The following is a 19,742-nucleotide window of genomic DNA, read 5'->3' as shown; positions in this document are numbered from 1 at the left end:
GTAGCCCGAGGTAAAGGGCATTTGCATAGTCCAGTCTGGAATTCACGATAGTTCCCACCACGACTGCTACGTCTTCTTTGGGGATAAATGGAATCAGTCTGCGTAGTAGGCGCATCAAATGGTGCGCCCCGCTGACTACTGACCCTATTTGTGCGTCCATTGTCATGAAGGTGTCAAACGTGACTCCCAGACTTTTGACTTTGGAGCTAGGGGAGATGATTTGTCCCAGGATGGGAGATGGTGTCCAGTTTGTTGTCGGTTGTTTCTTCCGACTGGCATCGAAGATAAAGAGTTCTGTTTTAGCACTATTGAGTTTGAGATAACTCTTAGTCATCCAGTTTTCTATTGAAGAGAGACATTTCTCTAATCTGAGATGATGATCCTTTTTATGGCAGATGCGAAAATACAACTGCGTGTCGTCTGCATAAGAGTGATAGAGTAGTTCTTGGCTACTGATAATATCAAAGAGAGGACGAAGATAGATATTAAACAGCACCGGTGATAGGGGGGATCCTTGGGGGACCCCACATGGCACCGTGCGTTTTTCTGACGTGAAGGATCCCAGTTTCACTGTTTGTGATCGGTTTCCGAGAAAAGAGGAGAACCATGGTAAGGCATCTTCTGAGACTCCGGCGACTTCTGTTAGTCGTCTCAGTAGCAATTTATGGTCTACTGTGTCAAAAGCTGCGCTTAGGTCCAGCAGAACCAGGAGACACGATTCTCCTTCGTCTGTGGCCTCGAGCGCATCGTCCCATATTTTCAGTAAGGCCGTCTTGGACGAATATGTCTGGCTGGTCTGCTTGAAAGGGGCCAAGGCTCGTCTACCAGAGGTCCAAGTGTGTGTGTAGTATACCATGTTCTTCTGGGCCAAATTTGGTCAAATGAAATTCACGGGAACCCTTTCTACTTTTAACTTGTGTAACAGTCGAAAAAGGGTCTTCATGGCAAGGAAGGCATTACCAGAGCATCTACTACAAAGGCTAGAGGATCCCTGGTCTTGACTACAAACTTGTTCAGCTTGTTATACCTAAATGACATGATGTCCACATCAGTTTTACCCACCTTTAACAAAAGTTTTGAAAGATCTGTGTGTACAGAGACCAACCACCTGGGTCTAAGGGTGGACATCTTAGGAAGTCCGCCTGCCAATTGTCCACTCTAGAGATGCTGATGGCTGAGAGAGCCTGAATGTAACCATTCTGCCCAGAAGAGTATACCCTACTTTCAGGACAGCTTGACTTCTAGTAGCCTCCTGATGGTTGATGAAGGCCCACTGCTGTGGAATTGTCCAATTGTACCTCAACCGTGTGCTCTTGCAGAAGGGAGGTTCAATTCTGTTGAGATAAATCAAATGGCACTCCATTCCAGAATGTTAAAAGCCAATTTTCGACTCCAGTGGGGACCAACTACCCTGGTCAGAGAATGAACTCTGCCTGTAAGGTTAGCATCTGTTGCCACCACTTTCCAGGTCATGTGAATGACAGATTTCCCAATTCCAGGGTGGGAATGGAAAGCTACTACTGGAGGGAGAGTCTTCCCTGCCTGGGAGAAGGGGATTGACAATGCTTGTATTGAAATTGCTTGTTCCGTGAGAAGGTTGGATTGAAGAGGTCTTGAGTGAACCAAAGATATACCGTATATTGCACCAGGTTGGCCCATACTGTGGGTGCAAGTCCAGCTTCTCTCTGAGGCATCAAAGGAAATTTGAATGGATGACTGCACTCCAGCAAAATACTCAATTATTGAAATAAATCCATACATGACAGCACGGCAGGAAAAATGAGGCTGCCAACGCATTTCACTCTACAGGCCTGTACAGTGACGCACATTAAAAGTTAAATTTCCCCTGCTGTGCTTTCATTCATGCATTGCAATAATGGAGTATATTTCTGGACTGCAGTCATCCATTCAAGTTTCCGTTGAGGTCTTGAGTTAAACTGTGCAAAGGGAACTGCTTAAGGAGTCCAACATCAAGTTCAGAACCCTCATGCAGAAGCAGTGGTGTCACGTTGACATGTGGGCCTAAAGCCTCGTACACACGTACAGGATTCCTGGTGGTAAAAAGTCCGCCGGGAAACCCAAGGGGAAAACAGAGAACCTGCTTGGTAACTTCTCCCCCCTACACACGACCGTGTTTACCGACGGGATAACTGCCATGAGAGCTTTGGTCGGGAATCCCGGCCGTGTGTTTGCTCCATCACAGTGTTTCCCATAAGAAAACTGACGGGTTAAAAAAACGCCGGGAATCCTGGTGAAAAAAAGAAAAAAAAAAGAAGAGCTGGTTCTCTTTTTTTCGCCCGGCAGTTTTACTATCGGGAAAACTGCGATGGAGCATCCCCGCGACCAGCTTTCCCAGCCAAAAGCTCTCATGGCAGTTTTCCCTGACGGGCAGGGCTTAAGATGGTGGGGGCCCCTGGGCTTGAGTCACTTTTGGGCCCTACCTTCTCCCACTTCAAAGGGGTATGCCTAGGGAAGCAAAACAGCATAAAATGAATGTGTGTATGGGGATAAATAACCCAATATCACCACAAAAAGCCTGGCAAGGAAAGCTTCTGCTGTACCCGTCAGGTGGAGAGGGATCATATAATTCCGCCGTATGAGCCGTCACGTCTGTCCATCTGTAGTCGCCGCAGCTATAAACAGTATCATTCGGATGCCCGCACATGCGCAGAATGACCGGGCTATAATGATAACGCATAGTCATCAATAGTAAACATAGCCTTGTGCCGAAGAACATGATGTATACTGCGCATGAGCACAAAAAAGCACCGACACAAGTCAGAGTGCAATGTATTCAAAGGGCAAATCCAGCAATTGGTGCCAAAGTAACATGCCACACATCCAGCAAAAGGACAGACACCGGGCATAATATTGCAAAAATAGCTTCACAAGGGTAATAAAAGAAAAACAGTTTGTCTACTTGGACGGAGGACAAAAATGATCAATGTCCCTAGAACAGGTAAAAATGCTAGACCAATCAACACACTTTAAATGAAAAATGTAATGACTGGCATATGATTGAAAACAATTTTTTTACGTAAACGGGCATGGGCCCCCTATTGGGTGGGGCCCATGGGCTTGAGCCCAGTCAAGCCCAATGGTAAATCCGGCCCAGCTGACGGGGAAAACCGGTTGTGTGTACAAGGCTTTAGAGAAGCAACCTCCTCTTGAGGCAAGATTCTGACTTGGACTGTGTCCAAAACTTGACCCAAAGTTTCCAGACTGTGTGAGAGGAAACTTTGGAAAGCTAATTACCAAAGAACCTGTATGATTTTTTGGATGCTGGCAGCCAAGGTTGTAGCTGAGGAGTCCTTCAGTAGGAGGTTGTTTAAGTAACCAATAACATGAAGGCTCTGTATGATTACTTTCTCCAGCCACTGTAGATAGGCATCCAGCAGCTCTACGAATGCCATAATTGTCACTTGCCTGAGAGAAGCAATAACATATCAGTGGTCGCATCCAGAATTTTGGCACATGAAAAAAATATGTTTAGAGATTCTAAATTTAGATTGTTAGGATGCTCCTATTTGGTTTTGGGACTGTGAATTGGTTTGTAAATAAACCTTGAAACCATTCTCCTAAAGCAGGGGTCTCCAAATTTCTTTAATAAAAAAGTTTAATAAAAATAAACTGAAAACAAATTTCTAAAGGGTGGGGCAGAGCGTTTTGGGAGCGGTGTATGAACCACTCCCAAACCTCCCCAAAGATGCTGCCTGCAAGCGCACCACCCCAGTGTGAAAGCACTCGGGCTTTTACACTGGGGATGCATGGGAGGCGTTTTTCAGGCACTTTAAAACGCCTTCAGTGTGAAGGGGGTCTTGGTGTCAGTTTTAAGGTCTAGTCAAACAGCTCCATCTTCAGGACCTGATTTGTTTTCACATGATACAGTACTGTAATGTTGCTACATTGAACCCTGTTTGCTTTCTCTTGAATTTGATACAATTTTCAGTTATTTAGTAACTCAGACACCAGCTGTGATCGTATCATTAAGTCTATTATCAGTTGCCTTTTTAAAACACCTAAATTTGGAACGAGGGCCACGGGCAATTTGTTTGTTTTGTTATCTACCACAAACACCAAGGGATACCTGAAGTTTATAGGGTTAAGTCAAGTCAAAAGGTTTATCTTAATGCATTCTATGTTCTGCAAATTTTCCACACCAAGAATGTGTGCGGCGCAGAGGTCTGGTACATGAAATTCTACCCATGGAGAAATCAGTGCTTCTTCCTGAGTAGCATGACTTGTGCCTCCCTGATGTTTGATATTTACTACAGCCATGGCATCGTCCGATTTTCATCCAGATGGGGAGACGCCGAAAGTAGACGGACCAGTGTAGTAGAGCTAGCCAAATCATCCAAAGTTCCAGGAGGTTGATTGATGATCTTGGCTCCTCTGACAACCATGTTTTCTGAGCTACGGAATTTTCCAGGAACGCCACCTGCAGCACCTGCCATCTGTTACCAAGACCCCCCAATCCAGATCCAAAAGACTTGGGGGGACCATTATTTATGGAACATTATACATGGATGTAGATTTACTGAAATCTTATCTGTCACCTTCTTTGGGGGAAATTAGCTTTTATCCATAGTCACCTTATGAATGAATTCAAGGATGGTCCAAACAACTATTCGTCTTCAAAGGGCAGCCTCTCTATTTGCCTCTAGGAACTGCCATATGGCAGGATCCTCCAGGTATTATCTGGAGCATATGCTTTGCCCAGAATTGGAAAAATTTACGCTACAAAATCCCCCCCCCCCCCAGAGAGGATGTCTTAAGGCGGGCCTCTAAGCTTTTATGCATGAGGTCTTTTACCAATTGACGACCGGCTCACAACGATCTGGCTGCCCCTCTAGTCAGTCCTATCCCCAATTTAACTCCTTGATTGCCCCCCAAATGTTTACCCCTTCCCTGCCAGTGACATTTACACAGTAATCATTGCATTTTTATGGCACTGATCGCTGTATAAATGTCAATGGTCCAAAAAAAGTGCCAAAGGTGTCTGATCTGTCCACCGCAATGTCGCAGTCGCGATAAAAAAACACTGATCGCCACCATTACTAGTAAACAAAATATAATAAAAATGCTATAAATCTATTCCCTATTTTGTAGACGGTATAACTTTTGTGCAAACCAATCAATATAAGCTTATTGCGATTTTTTTTACCAAAAATATGTACAAGAATACATATTGGCCTAAACTGATCAAGGATTTTTTTTTTTTTAATTTAGGGGATACTTATTAAAGCAAAAAATATATATATATTTTTTCAAAACTGTTGGTCTTTTTTATTTATAGCGCAAAAAATACAAACCGCAGAGATGATCAAATACCACCAAAAGAAAGCTCTATTTGTGGGAAAAAAGAACATCAATTTTATTTGGGTACAATGTCGCATGACGGCACAATTGTCAGTTAAATCTCCACCCTCATGCAAAAGGGGAGGAGAAGGAGAGAACCAATGCTTGTATCCCAGGTGTTCCAAACCACTGAGAACACATGAAAACATAACACAAACAGCTGCAGAAAATTCCTCCCTTGATACAAAGGAAGTGGAGACTTGAGTTTCTGAAACAATGGAAATAACAGCCTACCCTTTAATTTTTTGTAAAACCTCTGCTTACTGGGTGGTGGTGTAGGCACAGTTTGGATACTCACCCAGCCATTGAATATGGTGTTCTGCTGACATCCTTCTGTCAACAGACACAGTATGGCCTTCCCCCGCTATCTTACTTGTGACATCAAGAGGCCCGCCGGCTCTTCTGGGTTCAGCCAACGTGGCCTTGTGATGATGCACTGCTAGGCCCACTCCCCACCTCCTTATTGAATGAATGACTTAAAGTCTAATGGAATATGTGACGTGCACAACCCAGCGAGCATTTTGCACATCATTCGCCTAGGTGAATGATGAATATGGAGGGGCGGTGCCGCACGGTTTTTGCTAAAATTTTTTTTATATATATATAAAAAAGGGAGGAGGATTTGAGGGGGGGGCTTCAAATAGAGAGTGAAGATCCGCTTTAACCACTTCTATACAGGGCACCTTCCTGCCGAGACCAATTTTCAGTGCTGTTGCATTTTGAATGACAATTGCGTGGTCTTGCTACATCGTACCCAAACTAAATTTGTATAATTTTGTTCCCACAAATAGAGCTTTCTTTTGGTGATATTTGATCACCTCTGAGATTTTTTTTTTCTGCAAAAAAAATAAAAAAAGACTGAAAATTTTGAAAAACAAATGCTTTTTTTTTTGTTTCCGTTACAAAACTTTGTAAATAGGTAAGTTTTCTCCTTTACTGATGGGGCTGCACTGACGGGCACCGATAAGGGGGCACGGATGGGCACAGATAGGCAGCACGGATGGGCACAGATAGGCGGCACGGAAGTACTGTATTATATTGTACTTATGGATGCCAATCAGTGCCAAACAATGATGCCCATTGTGGGCACTGATTGGCATCCATTGTGGGCACTGATTGGCATCCCTGGTGGTCTAGTGTGGGCATCCTCGGGTGGGCTGTGCTGATAATCGGCACAAACCCCCCCTGTCAGATGAGCAGCCAATCGGCTCTCTTCACTCGCGTCTGTCAGACGCGAGAAGAAGAAAAGCCGATAACCGGCTCTTCTTGTTTACATCGTGATCAGCCGTGATTGGACACAGCTGATCACATGGTAAAGAGTCTCCGTCAGACTGACACCCTGCAACAACGATCGCCGCGATGCGCGCCCCTGGGGGGGCGCAGCGGCTCAATATCCTGAGGACATCATACGACATCCATTCAGGGTATTTAAACCACTTTGCAGACGTCTTTTTGCAATAGGGCGGGCATCAAGTGGTTAAGAACTAATCTCTGACTCTTTGGGGAGCCGTTGCAGGAAAAACTCTGCAGGAGATCCTCCTCAGAGATTTGGAATCCCACACCAACCCCCCTCCTCTTTGCCTGCACAAGCTATGTTGAGTATCAGTAGGCCTGCTGTGCCAAAGTTGGAATGGCCCCCGAGCTGAGAAGGGTGTAGGGCACAAGCTGCAACACCTTAGTGGCAGTCATCCTGTAAGCAAATGCCCCCAAATGCTTGTGCCCTGCACAAGATCGTGTACACTGTGGTTGAATAGTTAAGTTGCTGGCTGTTTTGAGCTGCAGGAGCCTGTGTGATGACTGCTGTGTCTATGGCAGACATGTGCAATGCCCGCTTAGTAGACCAACGCACAAGGGGATCATATAGGGAATGCGGCCACCTTATCCACTAGTACAGACACTTACCAGTTCAAGCTTTATGGCCTGTAAGCCCAATCTATACCCAGGAAGCAGTATAACCCTATGTACCCCAATCAATCTTGCATTCCTTAATTCATGATTAAGAAATCAGAGCTCACAGTAAATTTGCTTGATACGGGTTAGTGAACACTGTTTTACTAAATGCCCACTAGTGCAGATATTACCAGTGACAATATAAGGCAAAAAAAAAAGGGAGGAAAAAAAAAAGTAATTTATTGCAATCATAAAGTTATTTAAACCTGTGGATTATCATACCTCCAGGTAATAGAAGATAAAGAAAAGAGTTTCTGTAGAAAGTCTCTGGTAGAATTCCACTGTGTCTGAATGAGGTGGAGGCATCTGATGGTGATACTGAGGCGTTGGACATGGATTCCGTGGGAGGTACTGCCTGGTAAAGATAGCAAAACTGTTTCAATACATGTGAGGATAAGTTTAAACTATTCTTTTTCCACAGTTGTTAAAATTCTTTCAAATACACAATGACAATCTGGTGTTGCCCAACCAACAATCTGCCTGAGCTCTACATTCCTGATCATTTCAGGCTTCTGCAGTTTGGAAATCAGAAAGCAGGCAATTTTTTTATGAAACTTAAAAGGAAAAAGGTAAAAAAAAAAACAAACAAAAAAACACACACAACAAAAAAACAAATAGTCACTGTGCCCATTCAGATTTTCTTGAACCTCTAATTGATACTCCTCACCTAAAATTTTCTTTGACGTGTGCTCCATTTCTTAGTTGAAATTGTGGTTCTAAAACTTTGCTTTCTATCAGGGTTACAAATGAATGAACTGCTTCCCTTCCTCCACAGAATAGTGTTTAGGTCTAGCAATTTGCAATCAGGCCCAAGCAATGGATCTTAGGAGGAAGTGGAGAAGGTCATATTGCTCAACCATACCAACAAACGCCAGGTATTTCTAATTGGTTCTGAAATGGAAGCAAACTTGTGGGAAAGTGCTCTAGGATACTTTTTAACTTATGAGTTTTTCACCATACACATAGTGAAGATTAAAAATCTGTCTATCTTCAGTTCGTTAAAGCGGTCCTCCACCCTAAAGTGAAGTCCCGCTGATCGGAACCCTCCCCCCCTCCGGTGTCACATTTGACACCTTTCAGGGGGGAGGGGGGTGCAGACACCTGTCTAAAGACAGGTATTTGCACCCACTTCCGGCCACACGATACGGGCGAAAGACGGGCATTCCGTCACATCCCGTCTGTCGCCCGTTGTGTGCTGGGAACACTCGGCTCCCAGCACACAGCGTGTGAGCCAATCGGCGGGCGCAGCGCGACTCGCGCATGCGCCGTAGGGAACCGGGCAGTGAAGCCGCAGCGCTTCACTTCCTGGTTCCCTCACCGTGGATGGAGGGGGGAGCAGCAGGGTGACGAGCGATCGGCTCATCCTCTGCTGCGATCACCGCTGGACTCCAGGACAGGTAAGTGTCCTTATATTAAAAGTCAGCAGCTGCAGTATTTGTAGCTGCTAGCTTTTAATATATTGTTTTAGTGGCACATCCGCTTTAAATACTGCAATGTGCATGCTATATTCTTCCCCTTGGGCATTATGAACAGAATGAAGAGCACCTCTAGCACAGCACATTTAAGGCACATGTGCACATCTAAAATATGTTTAGACTACATACAGACCTTAAAAATCTGGTTTCAAACATTTAAGTCAAAACGATACAATACAAATATGGAAAGCCTTATCAGAAAGTATGCATGATAGCGACCATTATTTGGATTATTGGTACATAGAGCTGCACGATTCTGGCCAAAATGAGAATCACAATTTTTTTGCTTAGATCACGATTCTCGCAGCGTAAAATATTTCACAAAAATTTTTTGGGCTAACTTTACGGATTATTTTTTTAATTCATTAAAGTAATTTTTTCCTAAAAAATTGCATTTGAAAGACCGCTGCGCAAATACAGTGTGATATAAAATATTGCAACAACCACCATTTTATTCTCTAGAGTCCCTACAAAAAGATATTACATAATATACACAGGGCTTGACAAATTTGCTTGGAATCTAGCCAGCTAAAAAAGACCGACACAGCGTTATTTTTAATATAAAAATCAACCAATCTTAAATTTGCACAGAAAGACGACTAGAACCAAACATGGCATTCTGCTACATGTCTTTAGTTAAAGCGGTGGTTCACCCTTATTAACATCTTTTTAGCATAAAATGAGGCATAGTAGCGCAAGCTACAGTATGCCTGTCTTTATTTTTTTAGTCCCGTACTCACAGTGTAATCGTAGAGACAAGATTCCGACTCCCCGCGGGGAATGGGCGTTCCTATGGAGAGGGAAGGTGATTGACGGCCAGCTCTGGCACGTCACGCTCCCCGAAGACAGCCGGAACAGGTCTCGGCTCTTCACGGCGCCTGCGCACAGACTATGCGCAGGCGCCGTGAAGCGCCAAGTCCTATTTCGGGTATTTCCGGAGAAGCGTGACGTGCCATAGCCGGCCGTCAATCATGCTCCCTCTCCATAGGAACGCCCATTCCCCGAGGGGGGTCGGAATCTTGTCTCTACGATTACACTGTGAGTACGGGTCGGAACTGCTACGGACATCTCAAGGGACACCAATACAGTGATCAGTGATAATAATATACACTGTTTTTATTTCCTGCCTTGCAGGGACACAAGACCGCCATATTCCTGCTTAGGCCCCTTCCACATGGGGGCGGATCCACTTGCAGCGGTTCGCTAGCTCAGTTTGAGATCTCTCCGCTGAGCCGGCAGATGACAGGTCCCTCTCTGCTCACTGAGCGGGGAGGGGCTTGTCGAGCACCGCTGTCTCCTATGGAGAGATCGGGCGAAAACGGACAGCATGTACGTTTTCATCAGATCTCACCTGATCTAATCCGCCATGGACGGATGCCGACGTATCGCCATCCGTCTGATTTTAGCGGATCAGATGTCGGCGCACATGTCACCGCTGACATCCGACGCTCCATAGGGAAGCATTAAGCGCCCGTTCAGGTCCGCCGGAAAAACTGACAGGCAGAGCTAAACGGTCCGACCGTGTGAAAGGGGCATAAGGGTCTGATCAGGTCCGCCTGAAAAACTAACAGGCGAACCTGATCAGATAGCCCGTGTGAAAGAGGCCAAGCAGGGAGATGACAAACAATAAAATCATTTTAATTAAAAAAAAACAACAACAGTTTTTACTTAAAAAAAAGCTATTAAAAAGGCTATATGAAGCAGCTCCCCCCCACACTCACCATTAGGCAAAAGGCACCAGATGACGGCCACAATCACTTCCTTCTCTTCTCCATGGGCGGGCAGTAAATACAGGCAGACAAGGACCCATTCACGCCGATATACGTCGGCAGAATGGCACGGCTGGGCACATCCACGTACATGTACGTGGCTCTTTAAGCCCAGCCGTGGGGTCGCGTGCACGTGCCCCAATCCGAAGCTCCGTGGCCGCAGGCTTCGCGGACCCGGTCGCCGCTGGAGTCCCGCGATTGGTCCCCAGAGCTGAAGAACGGGGACAGCTGTGTGTAAACACAGCTTCCCCGTTCTTCACTGTGGCGCTGTCATCGATCACGTTTTCCCTTTTATAGGGAACCACAATCGATGACGTCACACCTACAGCCACACCCCCCTACAGTTAGAAACACAAATGAGGTCACACATAACCCCTTCCACGCCCCCTTGAGGTTAACTCCCAAACTGCAACTGTCATTTTCACAGTAAACAATGCATTTTAAATGCATTTTTTGCTGTGGAAAGGACAATGGTCCCAAAAATGTGTCAAAATTGTCCGAAGTGTCCGCCATAATGTCGCAGTCACGAAAAAAAATCGCTGATCGCCGCCATTAGTAGTAAAAAAAAAAAAATGCAATAAAACTCTCCCCTTTTTTGTAAACGCTGTAAATTTTGTGCAAACCAATCGATAAACGCTTATTGCGATTTTTACCACCAAAAATAGGTAGAAGAATACGTATCGGCCTAAACTGAGGAAAAAAAAAAAATTATATATTTTTTGGGGATATTTATTATAGAAAAAAGTAAAAAATATTGATATTTTTTTTCAAAATTGTCACTTTTTTTATAGCGCAAAAAATAAAAACCGCAGAGGTGATCAAATACCACCAAAAGAAAGCTCTATTTGTGGGGGGGGGGGGGGGGGAAGACACCAATTTTGTTTGGGAGCCACGTTGCATATATATATATATATATATATATATATATATATATATATATATATATATATATATATATATATATATATATATATATATATATATGTATCCTATATCCTGTATATGGATACAGTCCACCTTGCCCTAAACTTGATGGTCCTGCCTGCTGCTTGGACCAATACTTTGGCTGCAGTAACCATATCTCTACCTGCTGCCTGTACTATGGAAAGTATTCCTGCCTGCTGCATGAACTATCATGAACTATCATTTTGCTGCTGCTGACCACATCCATGCTATGGGTTAGAAATATGAAGGGCCTTCAACAATGTGATAGGCTGGCAGGAATTTGTGTGTGTAATTTATGCTCCTAGAACGCCTGGGGATGCTACTTGGATGTTGGACCTCTGTATGTAACCAGTCTATGTAAAAGTCTCACACATGTGGTATCACCATTCCACATTTTCCAAAAACTTCTGGGAAAAAAAAAAAAACGTTCAAAAGACTCATTATGCCTCAGATTATATGTTGGGGTGCTAGCTTTCCAACATGGTGTCATTTTGTGGGTGCTTCCATTGTCCTGGTGCTCTAGGGTCTTCAAAAGTGCAATAGGTGGTTGAGAAATGAGATGTGCGATTTATGCTTGTAGAACACCTGAAGGTACCACTTCAATGTTGGACCTCTGTATGTGGCCAGGCTATGTAAAAGTCTCACATGTGGTATCACCATACTCAGGTGGAGTAGCAAAATGTATTTTGGGGTGTCATTTTTGCTATATACATGCTATGTGTTAGAAATATCTTATAAATTGACAACCATTCAAAAGACTCATTATGCCTCATAGATTATATGCTGGGGTGTTAGCTTACCAAAATGGGGTTATTTTGTGGGCGGTTCCATTGTCCTGGTGCTCCAGGGCCATTAGATGATAGGTTGTCATCTAATGAGATGTGTAATTTATGCTCCTAGAACGCCTGGAGGTGCTACTTACATGTTGGGCCTCTGTATGTGGCCAGGTTGTGTAAAAGTCTCACACATGTGGTATCGCAATACTCAGGAGGAGCAGAATGTATTTTGGGGTGTCATTGCAAGTATGCATGTGCGTTGTGAGAGAACTAACTTGACAATTTTGTGTAAAAAATAAAAATAAAAAATAAATTTTCCCAAGAACTGTGGGAAAAAATTACAACTTCAAAAAATTAACCATGCCTCTTACTAAATACATTGGAATGTCTACTTGCCAAAAAGGGGTCATTTGGGGTGTGTATTTGTACTTTCCTGGCTTGTTAGGGTCTCAAGAAATGAGATAGGCAGTCAGTACATCAGATGTGATCAATTTTCAATGATTTGCACCATAGCTTGTAGACTCTAACATTCACAGAGACCAAATAATATACACTCATTTGGGTTATTTTTTTACTAAAGATATGTAGCAGTATACATTTTGGTCCAAATTTATGAAGAAAAAGTATTTCTTTGCAAAAGTTTAAGATGGAAACTAAAAAACTTGTTTTTTTTCCCCAAATGTTCTCTTTTTTTTTTTTGCAATATAAGCAAAAAAAGCCCAGCGGTGATTAAATACCACCAAAAGAAAGCTTTGTTTGTGAAAACAAAATGATAAAAATTTTGTTTGGATACAATGTAGTATGACAGTGATTGTCATTCAAAGTATGAGCACTGAAAGCTGAAAATTGTTCTGGGCAGGAAGGGTGTTATAAATGCCCTGTATTGAAGTGAACTATTCATCCATGGGATATAAAAAGGGAAAACCTCATGAAGAGGCCTCAGGGATCCCAAAGAGGACCATGGGGTCTCAGTCACCTCTGCAAGAGGCAACTTAATGGCAGAACTAACTATTTCGGTAAGAGTAAGGATCAAAAGCCTTTGTGATTGAGAGGCAGATACCAAATGGATATCTTCTTGTCCAGATTGCTCGGAAGCAGACTCCTCTGCCAGGCCATCCACTTCAGTGGATTATTTATCCTAGGCTTTTAGCTCTTCCCCATCCTCAACCTATTCCTGCTCCAGACTAGGCGGCTCCGGGGAGGGGGATCGGTCACGCTTCTTGCCACCCTGCGGGATGGAGGCAAACGCGCCAGCAATCCTGTGCTCTAACCCGACTAGGGCTGAGGAAAGTTCATTTTTGGTGATAAAGGGTGAAGCAGCAGCGTTGACTGTAGCACAATCCCAGACAGGTGCAGCGACTCAAATTGCCAGGAAGCCTTTGGTCTTTCAGGGGGTACCACACTAGGGATACCACTAGGTTTATCAGGAACTACTGACATAGGTGCACCCTTCCCTGTAGTGTTAGTCCCGCTCCTGTTTTTAAGACATTTACTAGCTACAAAAAGAGTACCTGGTTGTAGATTTAACACACCTCAGAAGGGGGACCCTTTAATAGGGCTCACTAAGCCCCTAGGCAACAATCCTGCTAAGCACCTTTAGCCTGTCAAGCAACACCTGGTGACTCACGTGACCTGGGTAAGGAGAAATGAACTGCTGAAAAATGCCTGGTTCATAGCCTGCTCTGTGTCCCACAGCTGCCTTCTGGAGGCACTGCATGCTTGAGCCCACTAAGCTTAAATAACCTGGGTGTGCACTGGAACGCTCGTGCGTACGCACACACGTGCGCGGTCCCGGCGGATGGCCATGACCGTATTTGCGTACGACGTGAATCTTTGTGCCCTCAGATAAGGCTACTGTGCATGTGCGGCGAAACCGCATGCGTCATGGCTGCCAAACTGTGAATGCACATGGGCTACGAATGATCATGCGCCATCATACAGGTAAAAAACAGCCAGACAAAAATAAAAGTACACCTTGTAAACACCCACAGCTAGCCCAAAACTCCACCGGTATGGTCACCGCACACAGGTGTCCAGCCTCTAGCTAGCTTGACCGATTGTTACAATGACTGGGACATCCCACAATAAGTAAATAAGGGGGTTTCACTTACCCGTCCAGGCGTAGGCTAGCTTGGAAACTAAGAGCCCAATCTTCACGGTGGGTTCCTGTCACTTGGACCTTCAAGGACTGGGTACCCTTTTCATATTTAGGGTCCACTCCCTTGGAACAGTACAGACCCCTGCAGGAAATGCCTTAAGGCGGTAGTGTCCAGGATTTCCACATTGCAGGGTCCAGCGCCTGGAGGCCACATTACAGGCAAAACCTTGCAGGATCTTGAGTCTTTGCGAGGCTTGGGTACCATTTATCTAAGCATATGAAGCCTGTGTCAAATGGATCCGATCAGTCAATCCCTTGATTCATTTAAGAGACCTGGAGCTCAAACAAACGTGCCATCCACCTTACAGACACTGGTAAAAAATTGAAGTAACTTCCTGTGTGGGAGAGGTTATATAGGGGATCAATTCCTTTCTAGAGACCTTTGGTCTACCAGCATCCATTCACCTAATGATTAAGTATAACCCAGTAGGTAATGAATATTAGCCCAACACTGTTTCCATGATACAAAAAAAAAACACCCAGAGGTGATTAAGTACCACCAAAAGAAAGCTCTGTCTTTAGTTTGGGTACGGTGTTGCATGATTTCCCAATTGTCATTCAAAAGTGTGACAGCATTGAAAGCTGAAAATTGGCCTGGGAAGGAAGGGAGTGAAAGTGTCCAGTAGGCAAGTGGTTAAGAGGTAGGCTCAGTCAGTTATTTTTGTGTGCATGAATTTATATGCAATGGAAACACTTCATTTTTTAAAAATGTATCCTTTGTCCCATCCCAAGGTTTATGTGTGCCTGTTATGCTGTCAGTTGTGGTACAGTATTTAGAATATATATATATATATATATATATAGTAGGGCTGTTACTGATCAAAATTTTTGTGTTCGATTAATCGATTTTTATTTGAATCGATTAATCGACTAATTTCGATTAATTACCGTATTTATCGGCGTATATCGCTCACTATTTTCCCCTTAAAATAAGGGGAAAATCGTGGGTGCGCGATATACGCGGATAGCCGCTTCCCGTGCTCAGTTTGAAATCCTGCGCCGACATATACCGAGTGCAGTACACTCGGGTACATTCGGCCAGGCTCGGCTTCGCTCGTGCTCACGCATAAACGTCACAGAGCGTGAGCGCGAGCGATGCCGAGCCTTGCCGAATGTACCCGAGTGTACTGCACTCGGTATATGTCGGCGGAGGCGTTCGAACTGAGCGCGGGGACTCGACTTGAGGTGCGCGCTGGAGAAGCCGGGAGGACACCATCGAGGCCGCAGATGGACGCCGGACTGGACGATGGACGCTGGGAAGACACCAAAACTGTAAGTAATGAAATCATATAACATATTTTTTTACAGGAATTTCGGGGGCAACTTTAGGGGTGCGCGGTATACGCGGGAGTGCGTTATACCGCGATAAATACGGTATAACGCACATACTAGATCCAACTAGTTTTAGCTGATCTCCTCCTTGCAGGCTGATTCCCAGTGCAGCTACCACTGGAAAAATAGATAGCAGAATACAAAAAACACAAAAAGGCAGCGCTCAATGGGAATAGCATTAAAACTTTTATAGTCTTCAAGTAGGTAACAAAATAAATATTGCACTGGAGATAAAATCAATGTAGCTACATAAACTGTAAAAATGGTGCGAGTAATACCAAACAGTAGCAAAAGCAGTCATAAAAACATGTAGCCAAGTATGATACTGGTATAAAAATGTGTACAACGATGCCACTGCTGAATCCAGATGAGGAGGGGTTAACATCAGTCCGTCGGCATGTAGATGTCCCGTGAAGGGAACTATCACAACTCCCAGTGGATGGCTGTAGAATCCCAGGTTGATAGAGGAAAGCGTAACAGCCCTTGCGTGTGGCAGATACTAAGGTCCCGCCGGCATGCAGATATGAAGGCACAGCAAAGGAGCCCTTCAGATGGACATGGCAAGCCCCTCCAGTGTCCGTGACATCACCGGATCTCTGACGGAACTCCCTGAAGCCGGCGGAGAGGTGAGTACTAATCAAAAAAAATTTGATCGATCAAAAAAATTAAAGATTAATCGATGAATTAATAGTTAATTTCCACAGCCTATATATATATATATATATATATATATATATATATATATATATATATATATATATATATATATATATATATATAAAATTGAAATTTACAAAGTCTGCAAAGGACAGCACATGAACACAAGCAATGAAATAATTATTTTGTGGGTACAAGGACTGTTACGCGTGCACAATCTGACACTTTGTGGGAACCAGTGACACTAATACAGTAATCAGTGTTAAAAATATACACTGTCACTGTACTAATGACACTGGCTCGGAAAAGGTTAACATCTAAAAAGGCGAAGAGTCAAATGTGTGCCTAAGCAGTGTTTGTGTGTGCTTTGAGCTGCTTTACTAAGGCAAGTTCCGGTTTTTATTCCCTGCTTCATAGGGAAACTGCCGACAGGACAGAGCTCCGTTTTGTCTTCCTCTTTGCTGATCAGCGGGTGCAGGTGGTCAATCATTGGCTGGCACCCGCTGATCGGCTTGTGCTGTGACTAAATCACAGCACAGCCGGCGTCATGTGTGTGCTTCTCCTACCTGAAAGTGCTGGATCACTAGGATACGTGATTCTGCACAGCAGACACACTCTGCTGTCATATTCCAATGTGAGGCGGTCGGGCAGGAGGATATTGATTTCTATGTTTTTAATAGGTGTTGTCAGTAAAAATATGATTGTAAATTTTTCATGCTTTGTCAGTAAAAAAAAAAAAAAAAAAAAAAAAAGTCACAGGAGGTTGATAACCCTTTACGGGAGAAGGTCAGAGAAGGAAGTCCACCTGAGAAATCTCTTAGCCCAAAGAAGGCGGAAATTCAGTGAGAATGGCTCAATAGGAATCGCACTACTGGATTAGAATCAACTTGGCAGTTGTATTCAGTCACCAACTGGGAAAGCTGTACAAAATTCTCCATATGGTGGAGAAGGCCTCAACAGTGATAATATCCCCCTTGAGCCTGGGTTCACACCAATGTGAATTTACAGAGGGTTTGATGCGTTTAGGAATACACAGATTTGCAGATAATGTAAAAAGCATAGTATTCCATGACTTTGGTTAACATCTATGCGCTGCGAATTTGGTGCAAAAAAAAAAGGGGTGCGTGTTGACTGCGGGTTCGATGCAAATTCCTATGGTGCAGTGAGAATTTCATCTTCATAGGCTTCAATTGAATTTGCGGCAAACTCACAGCATACAGTTCACATCTCTGCATCCTGAAATTCATGGTAAAATTGCAGTAAAATCGTACCTGTCCACCTCAAAAACGCAGGGCAAATTTGCACCTCATACAGGACAAAAAACTGACCAAATTTGCAGTACATCACATCGCAGTAGTGTAAACCTAGGCTTAGGTGAAAGGAAGAGACCAACTCGGTAAGGAAGGTAGGTTTAAATCTGCATTATCTATGCAAGATAAGAAAAGTTTTTTTTTTTACAAGAAAGAGCTGCCAAATCTAAAATATACCTGCCTAAGGTTAGGTCACAAAGAGAGTCACTTTACTGGTGAGATCCTCCAATGGGATATCACGAGTCAGTTCTAGGGCTGAGACAACTAATCAATAATAAAAATAGTTGTCAACAATTTATCGATTAGTTGATCAGCCGATTAGTTGGCCTGCATACAGAATGCATAATTTGTTTATATGTCAGTATATAATGTGCAGCACATACACTCACCGGCCACTTTATTAGGTACACTTGTCAAATTGCTAATTGGCCAATCACATGGCAGCAACTCAATGCATTTAGGCATCTAGACGTGGTGAAGACGACTTGAAGTTCAAACCAAACATCTGAATAGGGAAGAAAAGGGATTTAAGTGACTTTGAACATGGCATGGTTGTGGTGCCAGATGGGCTAGTCTGAGTATTTTAAAAGCTGCTGATCTACAGGGATTTTAATGCACAACCCTCTCTAGGGTCTACAGAGAATGTCCTGAAAAAGACAATATCCAGTGAGCAGCAGTTGTGTGGACAAAGAAGCCATGTAGATGTCAGAGAACGGTCAGAAGTATGTAAAATACCATCTCTGAATGCACATTCAGTTGCGACATTCAGATGGTAGGGTCAGAATTTGGCAAACATGAAAGCATGGATCCATCCTGCCAACGGTTCAGGCTGGTGGTGTTATGGTGTGGGAGATATTTTCTTGGCACACTTTTGTGCCCCTTAGTACCGACTGAACATTGTTTAAAGGCCACGGCCTACCCGAGTATTGTTGCTGACCATGTCCATCCCTTTATGCCTACAGTGTACCCATCTTCTGATGGCTAGTTCCAGCAGAATAATGCACCATGTCACAAAGCTCAAATCATCTCAAACTGGTTTCTTGAACATGACAATGAGTTCACTTTACTCCAATGGCCTCCACAGTAGAGCTGCACAATTAATCATCAAGAATTGTTATCACAATTCTTGACACAGGGTTTCACAATCTTTGACATAAGAATTTTTTCTCTGCACTTTGGTATGCAAAGAATTTCCTCTGTTCTCAGCCAAAAGTCAAAGTCTGGGCAATCTGCCAAGTCTGGGCAGCCTGCCAAGTTTTGAAAACATTCTTTATCAGTGGAAAATTAAGTCTAAACATTGTATCACATTGACTTTTACATCAAAGGAATAAACTTCTGTATTTAAATTAGGAACGTTTAACCACTTAAACACCAAACCTTTTTCTGACAGCTCTTTTCAAGTTAAAATCATTTTTTTGCTAGAACATTACTTAGAACCCCCAAACATTATATCATTTTTTAGTAGAGAGCCTAGAGAATAAAATGGCGGTTGTTGCAATATTTTATGTAGCACTGTATTTGCGCAGCCGTCTTTTTAAATGCAATTTTTTGGGAAAAAATTACTTGAATAAAAAATAAATAAAAAAAATAGCCAGTAAAGTTAGCCCATTTTTTTTTTTGCATAAATGTAAAAGATTTCACGCCGTGAGAATCGTGATCTTCATTCTAAGCAAAAAAATTGTGATTCTCATTTTGGCCAGAATCGTGCAGCTCTACTCCACAGTCACCAGATCTCAATACAATGGAGCACCTTTCGGGAGATTTGCATCATGGATGTGCAGCTGAAAAAAATCTGCAGCAACTGCGTGATGCTATCATGTCAATATGGACCGAAATCTCTGAAGAATGTTTCCCACACCTTGTTGAATCTATGGCACGATTAGGGGAAGTTCTGAAGGAAAAAGGGGGTCCAACCTGGTACTAGCAAGGTGTACCTAATATAGAGGCCAGTGAGTGTATATAGCTCAGTACACTTCCCATACATGTCAGTAAGTGCCTGGGAATTTAATTTT

The 19,742-nt window shown here is 43.5% G+C and overlaps 1 protein-coding gene across 1 annotated transcript in view; it reads right to left on the bottom strand.

Annotated features, from left to right (window-relative positions):
- Positions 1-19,742, bottom strand: part of CNOT3 (CCR4-NOT transcription complex subunit 3) — a 425,129-nt gene that overhangs the window by 15,338 nt on the left and 390,049 nt on the right. Inside the window, 1 exon segment of the mRNA XM_040327617.1 lies at positions 7,531-7,663. Within this exon segment, the coding sequence (XP_040183551.1) occupies positions 7,531-7,663 (133 nt within the window).

Source organism: Rana temporaria, chromosome 10 (genome assembly GCF_905171775.1).
Source record: "Rana temporaria chromosome 10, aRanTem1.1, whole genome shotgun sequence".
Classification (NCBI taxonomy): Eukaryota; Metazoa; Chordata; class Amphibia; order Anura; family Ranidae; genus Rana; species Rana temporaria.
This window is presented reverse-complemented; position numbering and strand designations above follow the sequence as displayed.